The 16,486-nt window shown below is 36.2% G+C and overlaps 1 protein-coding gene across 3 annotated transcripts in view; it reads right to left on the bottom strand.

Annotated features, from left to right (window-relative positions):
* LOC136030085 (protein split ends-like) overlaps window positions 1-16,486 on the bottom strand; it is an 87,760-nt gene that overhangs the window by 18,369 nt on the left and 52,905 nt on the right. For all 3 annotated transcript variants that reach the window (XM_065708747.1, XM_065708746.1, XM_065708748.1), the window contains 3 exons: window positions 10,631-11,501; window positions 3,168-5,036; window positions 810-923 (listed from right to left, as the gene is read on the bottom strand). In XM_065708747.1, coding sequence (XP_065564819.1) covers window positions 810-923; window positions 3,168-5,036; window positions 10,631-11,501 — 2,854 coding nt within the window. The remainder of the gene's footprint in view (window positions 1-809; window positions 924-3,167; window positions 5,037-10,630; window positions 11,502-16,486) is intronic.

Here is a 16,486-nt window from a genome sequence, read left to right on the forward strand (position 1 = left end):
ATTCGAAAAAATAATCCGTATTTCTTGAAAGGATCCGAAGGAATCCTTAATTTCTAGAAAGGATCAAGAAGAGCGATCGGAATTTCTAGAAAGGTTCCGAGTACTGAAATATAAAATTAAGTTTACCCTCAAAAATTTGTTTTTACTTTCCTTCCAACGTCAGTTACTTAAAAATAAACTTAATCACAGCTAAATTTGATTTTAGTTTGAATTTAAGTTTGGTTATAAGATATTAGAAAAAAAAACAATTCCCCTTCCTATCAACTTAGAAAAATTATTATATGGCAATTGTATGCAATTGCCATAGAATTTGATTTTTATTGTCAGGTATATTGAGGAAAATAGATTAGACTATTTATTGAAGAAGACTCAGTTTTTTACGCTATTAAATAAAAGTAATTACTCCTTGAAGCTGATTTAACATCTTTGTTTTTGGAAAAGAATGGAATACAATTCCTATCAACTTCCTAGCACAACAGCAGCAAACGGATTAAAACTCATGTTCCGAAAATTCGTCCCATCTTATAGTTCGTCCCAGCCTGTTAAGTCTACACCAGCTCCATCTCCTAGTATTGATCCATGGATAAAATAAAAAAAAATAAAAAATCTTATAGTTCGTCCCAGCCTGTTAAGTCTACACGAGCCCCATCTCCTAGTATTAATCCATGAAGAAAAAAAAAAAAAAAAAAAAAAAAAAAAAAAAAAAAAAAAAAAAAAAAAAAAAAAAAACTTTCCCTTCCTATCAACTTAGAAAAATTATGCAGTATTTATCTTAAAGCATAGTTACTAATTATAAGAAAGTATATTACCACTGTTGAAGGATCAAACGGTGCAACAGTTCCAGGTGTACCAACGCGTGGGGTAATAACTTCTTCTCTAGATTCATGTTGAGGGTTCCGAAATGTCAGAGGAGAGACGTTTACCTGAAAAAAAATCCTGGCTAGTTGGAACTCGGAAAAGGGGATTAATGATGATGGAGGACAAGTTTTAAATCAGTATCATGTTTGGGAATTTCCTGAGAAAGGAAGGATTTTGAACAGTTTTCATAAAAGAAAAGAAGGGGGACAACCTTAGGAACCAAGTTTTTCAATAAAAACTAACAATACAGTTAAAATAACAGAAAATTTCAGATTAGGCGCAAAGTCAACTCCAACTTGCCTGGGCTTTGCTGTTTTGACAAATTGTAGTAATCCTCTGAAATATATCGCTACCATTTTCATGAATTCAAAACGGCTTTCTACCCTTTCTAAGTGAATCAGCTTTACCATTAATTATTGGCGAAATGGCTTTAGTCTTACGAGTTAGATAAGGATATCAACAACAGACATAAATTCTCCAGAGACAACATTGCTTTAGAAGATTACGAACGTCAACGTTGAATCAAGTTTCAATTTTGAAGCTCCTTTCAGAAAAGGGGTAAAACGAAACACAAGTCGAATCGAATTTTTACAGTTTCTGTTACTCCACATAAAATCTGGAAACTATCCAGCTTTATTCAATTATTTCAAAAGCTTAGCAAAAAAGGATTTTGCTCGAAATGGAATATTTTCGGTCAGTTTCCCTCTAAAAAAAAAAAATTTAGGTGCAGTTATGGAAACAGTTACCTTGACACTGAAGGAACGCTCGTGGACAAATTTTGATCCTAATCGATCGACAAGAAACTACATTTGAAAGTTCAATAAAACCATGATTTTACTATTCTAATTTATGATCTGGCCTCTGCATAAACTTTGCGTCAAATTATGATGAACTGAAAAAAGCTTTAAAGATCGTTAAATTTTATTACCTCCTTTCTAGCATCTAGTTTTCTTTTCGATAGGAAATCTATCTTTAAAATTCTCTTTTCAGCTGTCATCATTTAAAAAAAAATGGTTCTAAAAAGTTGGGAAAGAGCCAATTTAAACGCAAATTATATATTTTAATACCCTATTTTAGGGTCGACACCAGTCAGAGGGCAACTGTGACCTTGGGTACCTCAGCAGCCACACAGCACCTCACGCCAAAAAGCTTGCGTCATTTGGGCTTTATTCAAACAAACATTAATTTTAGGTTGCCGTTTTCGTCGTCAATATAACGAAGCAGACTTAATAAAGTGCAAAGTGTCTCCCGTGTTTCATTTCTTGTCATCAGTCATCATTTAAAATAAATGGTTCGAGAAAGTTGGGAAAGAGCTAATTCAAAGGAATATAACTTTTAATGCCCTACTTTAGGTTCTACACCAATCAGATGGCAGCTGTGATCCCCGAGACCCCAGCAGCCCCACAGCGACCCCATCCCGAAAGTCATTTATGCTTTATTTGAACTAACATTAATTTGCTATACTTTTCTTCTTTCGTTTCAAAATTCAAAATGTCTTCTTTCGTTTTAAAATTAAAAACGAATACTATACAAAATTATAGGATTTTTGCGTTCAGGACATTTATAAAAACAAATTCGATTTTATTAGTCTTCAATCAACTGCTTCTTGCTTTTAAATCAATAACTTTCAAATGCCTGAAGTATCCATTGCCTAGATTAAACTTTCAATTAAGCTATTTATTTAGTTTGAGTACAGCACAAATGACACTCTAACCAATCAAGGTTTGAGGGGTGCAAACACCCCACTTGTTTGAGGCGAACATTTCTTAGAAACAAAAAAAAGCTTGGCAAACATAGAAAGCAAAAACAAAAATACTATTCAAGTATCCAGAACACATTTCAAAAACCAACATATTTATGACGATTTAACTTGGTTTTACTGTTCTATAAAAACAAACTTATTTTTGTCACTGTTTTCTTCCCTTTGAGTTTTTTTTTTTTCCTTCAAAATGTATAGGAGAATTGATGGCAAAGCAAAACTTTCATTTTTTAATCTATTTAGTTTTTGGTCAACCCAAAATGACTCTCTACCCTTTTGGTAGGGAGTGGAGAGACTTTGAGGGGTGGTAACACAATCCTCATGCGTGGTAATTTCTGTTCCTTTTAAGCTTGGTTTTCATTTTTTATTGTTGTTTTTGGTCGTCTTAGGTTTCAATTCTTCTTTCATGATAATGTCAGCTCGCTTTAGGTTTGACATCTTATATTAGTTAATTTCTACCCATATTAAGCTTTAAATTTACTCTGTACTTTTCATGGAAGCACTTTTTCTTATTAGCTTCATAAATCTATTACTTAAAATTAGATCATACCTGTTCACGAACTTGTTGCAACTGTTTTTGAATTGGTATTGTCATTGGCGTTGAGCCACCATGTGCCAATGGTGGGGAGATACCAACAGGGGCATCTTTGCTTAAATAGGGAGATGGCTTGCTTGCTTGGTGAGCTGGTGTAACAGAGCGCACTTGATGCACGGGAGCAACTTGTGATGCCAGACTAGCTCCCTGATGCGCAGGTAAAGGAGTCCTATTGAACGTCTGCAAGTTAGGAGTCTGTTGATGAGCACCTATCGGCATTCTTACTGCACTGTAAGCCGGATCTCGGTGTACGAAATGTTCACCCTTTTGAAGAGTACTTCGTGAGGTACTAGTTTGCTGAGAAGGTGTGAGGGGACGTGGACTCACTTGTTGAGGCTGTTTTGACATCTGCTGAGTAGACACGGGAATATGCCCTGGATTCAAATGAGTAGGGTGTTGCAAGGACTGTCTAGGGGCTGGTTGTGGCGTTAAAGGCTGAAATTGTTGACTAAGAATTTGCTTAGGTAGCTGGGGAGAGTGTGCAACGTTAGAATGAACACTAGTATGGGGATGAGCTTGCTTTGTATTTGATGATCCAAACTGTTGTGGTGTTGTATGCCTTATATGACTTTGTCCTCCAATTTGATTTTGTAAATTCTGTTGGGTTTGGGACAAGATTTGTCTTGGCACGTTGGCTTGTTGTGGTATGTAAGAACTTTGATGGGCCATCAGCTGATTATTACCAGTTACCTCTCCAATAGGCTGCCCACCCATATTGCTGTGATGTTGCATTGAAACTTGCGAGTTTACTTGGAGCATTATGGGACCTGATCGAACCTGACTGGTTTGGCTAACTTGGTTTTGATGATGAACTTCAAGCTGATTTTTACTCAGAGGAGGTTGGGAGAGTCTAGTATTTCCCTGAACAGGACTCCGTATACGAATGGCTTCTGGAGATCGCAGTAAGTCCCTTTGCAACGGAGGAAGAGCAGCAGGCTGTAGCCCAGGGTACGGAGAAGCTTTTACTGGAGACGTATGCTGAGAATGAGATCCATGAGAAATAATAGCCTGTCCTGATCTTTGTTGAACACCACTAGGCGTAGGAGTTCCTGGAGACTGTCTGTCAGTCTTCAAAGTTGCTGTTTCCACTTTCTGTTGTTCTACAGGTGGATGAAATCCAGCAGGAATTTCAACTTTTGCAACAGGTATAAAATGAGTAGGTTTGGTGTCAGGGGGTCGGAGACGATTGGCTATTTGCTCTAACTTAGAGCCGGTTCGTATTACACCACTAGGCCGAGTAGGAGTTGTAGCTACAATGCCTTGTTCGCTTCTCTCACCTAGTATTTCCTCCTTTATCATATTATCTTCGCTTGATTTAATTTGTCCATGAATTGCACTTTGCGACGTAGCGCTTGCTACTGGAGAAATCATTTGCAACTGCTGAGAATTAGCTTGTATACTGACAGGAGGGGGAGATAGAAGTTTCGGATTCAGGAACATAAGCTCTGGCTGGTGACTGTTTTGAGTAGCTATCTGGTTCTGTGGTGATGGCTGAAACCTATTCGACGGAGGTGCATTGGAAACTGGTGTCACAGGTGACTGAAGATCAACAGAGGGAATGTAGACATGTAGGTTTCGAGTTGAGCCTGGAGACTGGATTCTCGGCACAGGCATATTCCGAGGCGATACAGAAGTTTTTTCCTTAGCTTCAATTTTATCCGCATTTTTATCCTCTTGTTCCTGAGTATTTTCAATTGATTGCGACAGAACAGTAGAAGGCACTGTACTCTCTCTCGGAGACTCAGCCGGGCTTGATCCTATATCGGTTTCTGATGTACGGGCCTTCCTCCTTCCACCTCGACCTTTGCTCACTTGATCATGGCCCTAAAAGAAAGAAAACAATTAAAATCATTGAAGCGTCAATAAAAGCAAAAGACTTGTAAACTTATTCATTATTAATAATAGCTATTAGTGAATTATTTACTGATTATTGAATCTTGCCAACTCTCATAGGTGCCCATGGGTCAAACTTTTAGGGGAGAGATACCTGTAAATAGAGGGATGAGAGGGAGAGAGCTTTTCAGATTAGTTTAGCCCCTCAGATCCTACATACAGACCTTCTGATATTGATCGAAAACTATAAATATCTGGATCGATTGACGTAAGGATGCTAGTAAATAATGATAGTTGCAGCACTGGTTGGTCTTGATTTTTTTTTTTTTTTTTTTTTTTTTTTTTTAATAAAAAATTTCAGGGCTGGACAGAGGTAGCATTTTTCAAGCTAAAGGGCTAGACAGACATGGGGTTTTCTTATAGTATTTTAAGAGCGCAGATGTTAAAAGAATTAGCAGGCTTTTTCACAGAATTCTTGGCAAATTATTTAAAAATTCTAAACATGGACACTAAACGAAGACTGCTTAGTCAACCAATCTAGAAAGTAGCTCCAAATCTTATGTTGAATATATTCCAACATAACAAGAGAATCTCTTTAACTTAAAAGCCAGCCAAAAAAAAAAACACTTGAAAAAAGAGTCAGCTTAGAAAGGAATCCTACTTCGAAAGCTGGCAAAAAGATGCTTGTATTGAAAAAATGCTACATCTATTCAATACTTCCCAATTTTACTCCACCTTTCAAACAAGGATTTTTTTTTTATAGATTAACGGTTATTTTGAGAATTTTCATACTAATTTATCAAAGATAGAGGGATTACCTAAAAGAGTACATAATCTTAAATACAGGTTTTTGGATTTATTTAATACAAAAGGTTTATTTCAGCTCATCTGATTTTTCTTAATATCCTAGTAATGGCTGCCCCAAAGCGATTTCTTTCTTGAGCATCCATTTTTCACAAAATTAAAATATTCGCTGGGAATAACTGGATTTACAGGGAAAAGGTCAGATGATCGTTCGCAAGCACGCACCCATAAAATACCGGAAGAAAATCATACGTAAGTCAGCCCTTCACTGAGTCTTTTGTCACTTCAGTTTAGTGACTATGGATACACTTGGGTCTAAAACACCTCGCCCTTGATACTTTTGGGTGTAGTAGCATAATGCGTACATAATATGAGAACTACCTGACAGGTGACGAATTTGATAAGTAATAAATTAGTAAAACTAGAGTATATGATGTAGAAATAGTAAAGGTACAGATCAAGGGACAATTGAGGGAAACCCTAAAAAGTTCTGAAAAGTGCTTCGAAATAATCATAGATACTTATCTCATTTCTAAAGGCGCGTGGCTTCTCATCCCCTCCCCCACCTTGCTGCCACTTACAATAGCAAACGGCAAATGCTAAAAATTTAATATCGAGGAAGGCTGCTCCTTCAAGTGGTGAAGAAGAGTGGCGGTATTTTAAAATATGACGGGAATAAATTAAGTCATGCTGTATGTTTATGCATCAGAGGGATGATCGAATGATTATGCATCAGGGGGAAAATCGAATGATTTTCTGATCTGTAACTTTGTTCAGAAATATTCTAAAGGCAGTTTTCACATAAAGTACCAAGAACATCGCCGTGATCAAACAGTTCGTGGTAACGAACTGTAGTAAGGAGCGACCCGGCTCAATAGTAACCAAAACTCTAAAAAATGGAATTTTGATACCAATACATACATCAAAAGAATCGCATTTTAATGCTGATTTTAAATATATAAGTTTCATCAAGGTTAGTCTTACCCATCAAAAGTTACGAGCCTGAGAAAATTTGCGTTATTTTAGAAAATAGGGGGAAACGCCCCCTAGAAGTTGAATCTTGACGAAAATTACACCATCAGATTCAGCGTATCAGAGAACCCTACTGTAGAAGTTTCAAGCTCCTATCTACAAAAATGTGGAATTTTGTATTTTTTGCCAGAAGGCAGATCACGGATGCGTGTTTTTTTTTTTTTTTTTTTTTTTTTTTTTTTTTTTTTTTTTTTTTTTTTTTTCAGGGGTGATCGTATCGACCCAGTTGTCCTAGAATGTTGCAAGAGGGTTCATTCTAACGGAAATGAAAAGTTCTAGTGCCCTTTTTAAGTGACCAAAAAAATTGGAGGGCACCTAGGCCCCCTCCCACGCTAATTATTTTACCAAAGTCAACAGATCAAAATTCTGAGATAGCCATTTTATTCAGCGTAGTCGAAAAACCTTATAACTATGTCTTTGGGGACGACTTACTCCCCCACAGTCCCCGTGGGAGGGGCAACAAGTTACAAACTTTGACCAGTGCTTACATATAGTAATGGTTATTGGGAAGTGTACAGGCGTTTTCAGGAGGATTTTTTTGGTTAGGGGAGGGGTTGAGAAGAGGGGGATATGCTGGGGGAACTTTCCATCGATAGTTTGTCATGGGGGAAGAAAATCTCCATGAAGGGAGCGCAGAATTTACTAGCATTATTTAAAAAAAAAAACAATGAAAAAATAAATATGAAAAAGTTCTTTCAGCTGGAAGTAAGGAGCAGTAATTGAGTAATAAGGAGGAAGTAATTTGAGGGGCTCACCTCCTCCTAATACCTCGCTCTTTACGCTAAAGTATTTTTAGTAATTTCAACTATTTATTCTACGGCTTTTGTGATTCTGGGGTCATTCTTAATGAATTGGAACAAAATTTAAGCTTTAGTGTAAAGAGCGAGGATCTGGCAAGGGGGGAACCCCTCATATATGTAATAAAAATATGAGAATACAAAAGTTCTTTACGTAAGCTAATTTATAAGTTACGTAAATCTTTTACTAATAAAAATATTCGTAAAAAATTAAAAATTCTAGTTGCCTTTTTAATTAACCAAAAAATCGGAGGGCAACTAGGCTTCCTCCCCCGCTCTTTTTTTCCCGAAATCATTCGATCAAAATCATGAGAAAGCCATTTAGCCAAAAAAAAAAATGCAAATTTTGTTTTAATTATTCCTCTGCGGAGAGCCAAAATCAAAACATGCAGTGATTCAAAAACGTCCAGAAATTAAATAAAAAAAAACAAGTTTTTTTAACTGAAAGTAAGGAGCGACATTAAAACTTAAAACGACCAGAAATTACTTCGTATATGAAAGAGGCTGCTTCCTCATCAACGCCTCGCTCTTTACGCTAAAGTTTTTTACTGTTTTAAAAAGAAGAATTGAGAGAAAGAGTCAAACTTTAGCGTAAAGAGCGAGGCGTTGATGAGGAAGCAGCCTCTTTCATATACGAAGTAATTTCTGGTTGTTTTAAGTTTTAATGTCGCTCCTTACTTTCAGTTAAAAAAACTTGTTTTTTTTTTATTCAATCTGCATAAGAGGCAATGCCAAGTAACATCTATATAGGACTTAGAACAATGATACTTGGAATATTGACAAAAGGATGAATAGAAAAAAATAACAAAGTACAAATATTTTCGAATGTGTTCTAAATCCAGTATGAATGCTGTTGTTATGGTCAACAGATGTTAACCTTACCTTTAAGCTATCCATACAAACTAGTTAACCAATCCTTATTTATATATAAGAGGTGGGCTTTATGGCATGCACTAAAGGAGCCTTTTATCGGACTCAAAATTAGCCTTTTAGAAGCTACTACGGTTTAATGCACTTTACCCCTATTTTTGTTATTAAGTTTTAGTGTCAAAGTAGTTGACTGATTCTTAATAAAAATTGGTTCAATAAAAAAATATTCCCCAAAAACAAGCATTTAAATACTAAAATTAGAAATAATACTTTTTTGCATGCAACACTAGATAGTTTTCTAGAAGCTAATTTGAGTATATCTATCCTAAATACACTTAAGAACATTCTCCACACTCATACAGAAGAACCAAAGGTCCACTAGATTTTGGTACGTTAGAATTTTCTTTGCTGTTATTTGTTTGTGGACTTACTTGAATCGGCCTCTAATCAAGTCAACTGAAGGAAAAAACGTGCTAAATATAGACACAGGAGTTCAAAAGAGAAAACAAAAAATTGACAGAATTGTTTTATCAAATCACAAAAGTTCGCAACTTTATTTTAATTTCTTTTCTTTTTTAACTACCAAAGCTTTTAAATTAATCTGCTCTGTCAGAACATCTCTTTAGTTTTACCACTTCGTTAGGAAAAGGCTACACTTACTTCTAGCCATAAATTTACTATGCAATGGAGCGATAGACGCAATAGGAATGCATAAAACAGTATTTCTTTTCAGATTTGTCAATGAATAGGGAGATGCAAAAATTCAAATATTAACCCAATTCATGATAATATCTGGAAAATGAACCAGTAATAAAACAAATAAATCCAAATCAAGAATAATAAATAACACTCCCAAGAGAACCAATTAAGAACCCAAGGAAATACAGGATTATCATGCAACAGAACAAATGACCTGTTGTATTTTATTATAATTATGATTATTTATTTTTTTTTTTAATTGGTTTTGATTTTAGTTACATCCTGGATTGTGCAGGAATAACTGAATATGCATATTTGAAACTCGGATTTCGTAATTTTATTTGGCAACAAACATTTGGATTTTTTTAAATCTCTGTTTAGTTTTTATTTTGCAATTTCTTTTCGTTGTTTTATCACTTTTTACAAAATCAGTTTTCTTTTTCTACCACCACGTGTTATGGTCATATATTTTTTGTTCAACTTTTCTTTTTCGTTTTAGTTGAAGACGTCTTGAACTAATAGAGGCGAAATAATCATATTACATTTTTATTCTTTAAAATTTTCAGGCCGAGGTCTGGAAGGCTAGTGTTTTTTTTTTTTTTTTTTTTTTTTTTTTTTTTTTTTTTTTTTTTTTTTTTTTTTTTTTAAGGTTGAAAAATTTAAGACAAATAAATCTAGAATCAAGGAATAGTTTCCACTGCTAAATTAACTAGCTGACAACAAAAGGTTACACACAACCTTAGATAATCCTACATCATTAAGGCCTATTTATCCTAATTCGTGAAAGTTAAACATTTTCAGTGCTAATTTTTTTCGTGTTATTAAATGTTTTACATTTTAAAAACCGAAAGCTCTGAGATATATCGTTATATAATATAAATTATTTCACCACTTAGTTGAATATAAGGGTGGTGCTAGTATTAACAGCAGCAACAATAGTAGTTATGAATTTATATTTCTTAGGCAATTTTTTTTTTACAAATAACCTTCTGAGAACTTTTTTTTTTCGGTTTTAGTCATTGATTTCAGACTCAACAGTATGATTACTCCAACGAACAACACATAGCCTTCATTAATCTTTACCGTTACAATGTAAATCCAACAAAATGAATCGAGTAAAATACGAGTATCATTTTAATGTGCCCCCTTATCGCATAGATAGAGCGATATGCGAAAACCTATAATTTCATCGCTTCGAATTACGGTCAACTCATAACGATTTCCCAGGTAATGAGCCAATCTTGCTCAGACGGAACGATTATGCATAATATTATTAGAAAACAGCGATAAAAGCCTTTGACATAATACAAAGTTATAGAGAGGGTAGAAGAGGAAGAATATCTGAGCCATGAAAGAGGAATATTTAGACAGAAATAAACTTACATCTTCTGTTTCTTCTTGAGTGGATTTCCTACCTCTCCTCGGTCTTGTCGGTCTTGTTGGAATAGTATCAAAGGCAGGATGTTTCATAGATTGCTCTTCTCTTTTTGGCGTTGTAATAACAGGCTTCCGCTGTGTGTCACTTGGGGCATTCATTGCTCTCCTCATAATTGAGCTTAAATCCCAGGATGTTTCCTTCTTTTCTTCCTCACTCTTTTCCTTAGGGGTGGTAGGGGGAAGAGTCAAGGCAGCAGTAAAAGTAGATGCCCATTTTGGACTCTGAACCCGTGATTCCTCTGGAAGTGGACTCAATAAGGAAAATCGAGACGAAGATTTGTCATCTATTGACTCAACCTGCTGCCAATTTGCGAAAGGCTCTGTTGCATCTTTACCTCCTACTACTTCTTCAATTGCATCTTGCTTGCTCTCGAATGTATCATCTTCAGCCAATCCAGCAAGGGCTTGTTCGAGAAGAGGGGAAGGTTGATTCTCCTCCGCCAAACTTTGAAGTGCCTTCTGCGCTTCATATAAGAGAGATCTATCTTCTTCTGCTCTTTCATTGGCTAAAGCAATTTCATCCTCTGTTTTAATATTATAGCACCCAAAATCAAAAGTCTCTTCAAGGAGACCGGCAACAGCATCCTCAGTTTTCTGGGAAATAACCACAGGTCTAGGTGCTTTCCCATAGCTAGACTGAGATAATGAAGAGGTAGGTCTGATTTCTTCAAAAGACGAATCGTGCAACGATGGTGACGGGATACTTTTTAGAGGCTCGGGACTTGTAAAAATAGAGTTGCTTGAGAGCTCTTCTCTCTTTACTTCTGTTGTTGCGTTTTCAAAGGGTATATTGGTCTCAGTTACTTGAATCTCATGCCTAAAACAGAAAATTACATTTTAGTCTCAGATTTAGTGATTTAAACGATTGAAAGAGAAGAGACAAAAATTGAAAATGCATGCAAGCCAGAGCTTATTAAATTTCATGCCAAAACTGTTCGAAAAAAAGGAACAATAAAAAAACTTTAATTAATCTTAATAAAATCTTAAAGAATTAAAAATCTTAATCACTGCTGGCTGAACACATACGAGACACTTTCTTTTCAAACAAAAATCTTTTTTCTTGTCATTAAGCAATATTTATATCGCAAAGAAATCCGCAATCAACGCTACCCTAATTTATAAATTCGAATGGTTATTATTTTTTTTTTTTTTGTCATATTTGTGAAGTCGACACACAGATAGATGTGATCGTATAAGTTTGCATTTAAGCGGTCCTAGACCCCTCCCCCCAAACCAAACAAAAAAAAATCATAAACATTTTTTAGACATTTTGAGGTATCTTCCTATTAAACAAAAAGGAACCTACTGCTCCCAAAATATTTTTTTACCTTTAGTAAATAAAGAATTTATTTTTTGCAAGAGTCATTTCATAAGTACCATAAAGTACTTACTTAAAAAGCAACATAATCTTTAAAAAACTAATTGCTCTTAAAAATAACTATAAATCCATAAAAAATATCGACCTGTTTCAGATCCGTCTTTTTTCAGCAATGATCCAGAGATCATGCAGGAAGAGGGTAGGGGTGACACCCTCATCGTAGTGCCCATAAGACCAATAGGCAAAAACCGAGGCCTAGTACTGCTAATTTCCGTCACCGTCTGGCGAATGGCCGTCCTGGCCAGAGTCTAACTGTAAGACAGGGTATTCCGTGGAATACCCTGAAATTTGGGCATTGCTCATCGACTGCCACTTGATGCTGATCGCTGGCAAGTGGCGGATGGCTCTCCCCTTGAGTGCTGCCTGCCTGAGATTATCTAAAGCTGGCAGATGAGATAATCAGGATGGGGAGATGAAGGGAACAATGGTGGACATCATGACACTAGCAAGGAAAACCCATCTACAAAAGGGAACAAAAAGATAGACAAGCCATGTCTCAAATTATCACGCTCAAGCAGGCACCAATAGTGCACCAGTAGCTCAGAGGCCCATAAGATGTGGAGATAATGTACCTTTGTAACCTGAGCCTCAATTCAGTTTTGTGAGTCCGCTCATAAAAATAAGATAATATCAATAATCATAGAAGAAACATTTACACAAAAATATAAGAAAGGATCGGGAATTAAAAAAAAACAAACATACAAAATACATAAAGATATGGGACGAGCACTGATCAACCATTCGCATCAAGTAGGATAAGCCTAATGTGATTATAAAATATCAAAGGTAAATGAGAAAAATCATCTAAATATTTCCTAAGTCATAACCAAAAAGAAAAAGAGCTAAGAGCTCATATGGCACTTATGACGAGGCAAGAAGAGCTAAGAGCCAAGAGATCATATGGTATGAGCTCTAGCAAAATTCTATAAATCAATAGATTGATTTAAAAAGGAAAATAAGAGGCTTAATGCCGGTCAAGATTTAAAATAAGAGCTCTGAGTCACAAAGTCCTTCTAAATATCAAAATTCATTAAGATCCGATCACCCACTCGTAAGTTATAAATACCTAATTTTTTCTAATTTTTCCTCTCCCTTTTGCCCCCCAGATGGTCGAATCTGGGAAAACGACTTTATCAAGTCAAATTGTGAAGCTCCCTGACACGCCTACCAATTTTCATCGTTTTAGCACGTCCAGAAGCACCAAACTCGCCAAATCACTGAACCCCTCCCCTCAACTCCCCCAAAGAAAGCGAATCCAGTATGGTTCAGTCAATCACGTATCAAGGATATTTGTTTATTCTATCCACCAAGCTTCACCCCGATTCCTACACTCCAAGTGTTTTTCCCAGATTTCCCCCTCCAACTCCCCCCAATGTCAAAAGATCTGGTCGGGATTTGAAATAAGAGCTCTGAGACATGAATTCCTTCTAAATATCAAATTTCATTACGATCTGATCACCTGTTCGTAAAATAAAAATACCCCAATTTTCACGTTTTCCAAGAATTCCGGTTTCCCCCTCCAACTCCCCTGAATGTCACAGGATCTGATCGGTATTTAAAATTAGAGCTTTAAAGCGCAAGATCCTTCTAAATATCAAATTTGATTAAGATCTGGTCACCCTTTCGTAAGTTACAAATGCCTCTCAATTTTCAAAATTACCCCCCCCCCCCAACTCCACCAAAGAGAGCAGATCCGGTCCAGTTATGTCAGTCACGTATCTTAGACAGGTTTTGATTCTTCCCATCCAGTTTCATCCTGATCTCACCTCTTAAGTATTTTCTAAGATTTCTGGTTCCCCTCAACTGCCCCCCCCCTCCAATTACGCTGGATCCGGTTGAGATTTAACATAAGAGATCTGAGTTACGAGATCCTTCTAAATATGAAGTTTCATGAAGATCCGATCACTCCTTCGTAAGTTAAAAATACGTCATTTTTTCTTATTTTTCAGAATTCCCCCCCCCCCCCCGCAATTGAGCGGATCCGTTCCAATTATGTAAATTACGTATGCAAGACTTCTGCTTATTTTTCTAACCAAGTTTCATCCCAATCCCTCCAATCTAAGCGTTTTCCATCATTTTATGTTTCCCCACCCCAAACTTCCCCCAATGTCACCAGATCCGGTCAGGATTTAAAATAAGAGCTTTGAGACACGATATCCTTCTAATATCAAATTTCATGGAGATCCAATCACCCGTTCGTAAGTTAAAAATACCTCCTTTTTTCTAATTTTTCATAATTAACCCCCCCCCCCCAATACCCCAAAGAGAACGAATCAGTTCCGATTATGTCAATCATGTATCTGGGACTTGCGCTTATTTTTCCCATCAAGTTTCATCCCGAAGCCTCCACTCTAAGTGTTTTTCAAGATTTTAGGTTTCCCCCCTCCAACTCCCCCCAATGTCATCAGACCCGGTCGGGATTTTAAATAAGAGCTCTGAGATACAATATCATTCCAAATATCAAATTTCATTAAGATCCAATCACCCGCTCATAAGTTAAAAATACTTCATTTTTTCTATTTTTTCCGAATTAACCGCCCCCCCCCAGATGGTCAAATCGGGAAAACGACTATTTCTAATTTAATCAGGTCCGGTCCCTGATACGCTTGCCAAATTTCATCGTCCTAGCTTACCTGGAAGTGCCTAAAGTAGCAAAACCGGGACTTTAGGTTTTCCCCCTCCAACTCCCCCCAATGTCATCAGATCCTGTCGGGATTTAAAATAATAGCTCTGAGACACAATATCATTCCAAACATCAAATTTCATTAAGATCCAATCACCCGCTCATAAGTTAAAAATACTTCATTTTTTCTATTCTTTGCGAATTAACCGGGCCCCCACTCCCCCCCAGATGGTCAAATCGGGAAAACGACTATTTCTAATTTAATCTGGTCCGGTCGCTGATACGTTTGCCAAATTTCATTGTCCTAGCTTACCTGGAAGTGCCTAAAGTAGCAAAACCGGGACCGACAGACAGACAGACCGACAGAATTGGCGATTGCTATATGTCACTTGGTTAATAGCAAGTGCCATAAAAAGTATGAAATCCCCCTTCCGATTCCCAAAAATGACGAAAGTTGAACTGTAGCACTATAAGAAAAGGTAGATTAAATAGAAAAAAAAAAACAAGTGACGCAATTATTAGATTGCCTGCCAAAATAAAAACCAAATACTATCAGGGTCATTACAGTTTGGAATATGTTTGTAATACAGAAAATCACAAAGGGCATAGGCGTAAACTAGTCTGGCCCAAGGAGCAGGGAAGATCTTTCCCTGAAGGGAGGGAAGAAGAACTTTCCATGAAGGAAGGAGTGAAAAAACGTAGTTTGTGCTACCATTTTTACAATGATTCATTTTAAGAATCTCGTCAGGGTTGAGGGAGGCCCTGCTTTTGGGTGTGTATTTTCCCACTTCCCCTGTGTACATATTGTAATGATAATTCAGAAGAAAATACTTTAGGTTATGAACCAAACGTTTTTTTTTTCTCTCAGAGAAAGGAACAATAAAAGCATGAAGATTGATGGTTTCAAATTGTATAGGCAGATTAGAAAAGATGAATCAAATAGGTTAAAGCTAATCAAATAGTTTAATTTAGAGTGACATTTTACTAATATCGTGATTTAGCTAACGCTAATTTGAGCCAATCAGAATTTTTATAGAATTTTCAGATTGGTTGAAGAACACTACGAAAATTCTGATAGCCTCAAATAAGCGCTAGCTAAACCCCTGTATTGGTAAAATCTCACTGAGGGTGGATTGTAGAAGAGACAATATCTACTCGCTCGTTGGTGTTTGAGAATTTAGTAATATCTCCCAAAAAACTATATGCTTAAATATGTAAATTTCTTTTGATTCTCTATAGTATCAGATGCATGATATATTAATGCAAGTTTAGTTAATGTGTTTAGTAAATATGTCTCTAAGACCCATCCAGAATGATATTTTACAGACATTAAGATTTGGCCTTTTCCAAGACTAGAACTAATTGTCAATGACAAGATATTTATATTCATTCAAATTTAAAGTAAAAAACATTATAATTTATATCACAATTTCGATGGTCCTAGCCAATCAGAATAATACCATTGATTAGCCGTGACAAAGTTTATCAACCAAACTCCGGTTTTTGGCAAGATATGAGTCTAGGTTCCTGCTAATCCTTTACCGTAAATGGGTTTGAATTTAAGTGGTCCATAAAACTTGATTTTTATAGATCCTAGTATTAATACGAACTCGCTTTGAAGGGGCCTCTCATTTAACTGAAATATTTCATAATTACTCAGTTCTTGGATGACATTTACAAATTTTAGCAATTATGCACAGGAATGAGATATAGCAAAATAACGTTCGACCAGAAAATAGCAGCCAGTCTTTAGTCACCTTAGTTTGAACGTTTTATAACTTGTATAGTTTATTCTAAATTA

This window comes from Artemia franciscana, chromosome 8 (genome assembly GCF_032884065.1).
Source record: "Artemia franciscana chromosome 8, ASM3288406v1, whole genome shotgun sequence".
Classification (NCBI taxonomy): Eukaryota; Metazoa; Arthropoda; class Branchiopoda; order Anostraca; family Artemiidae; genus Artemia; species Artemia franciscana.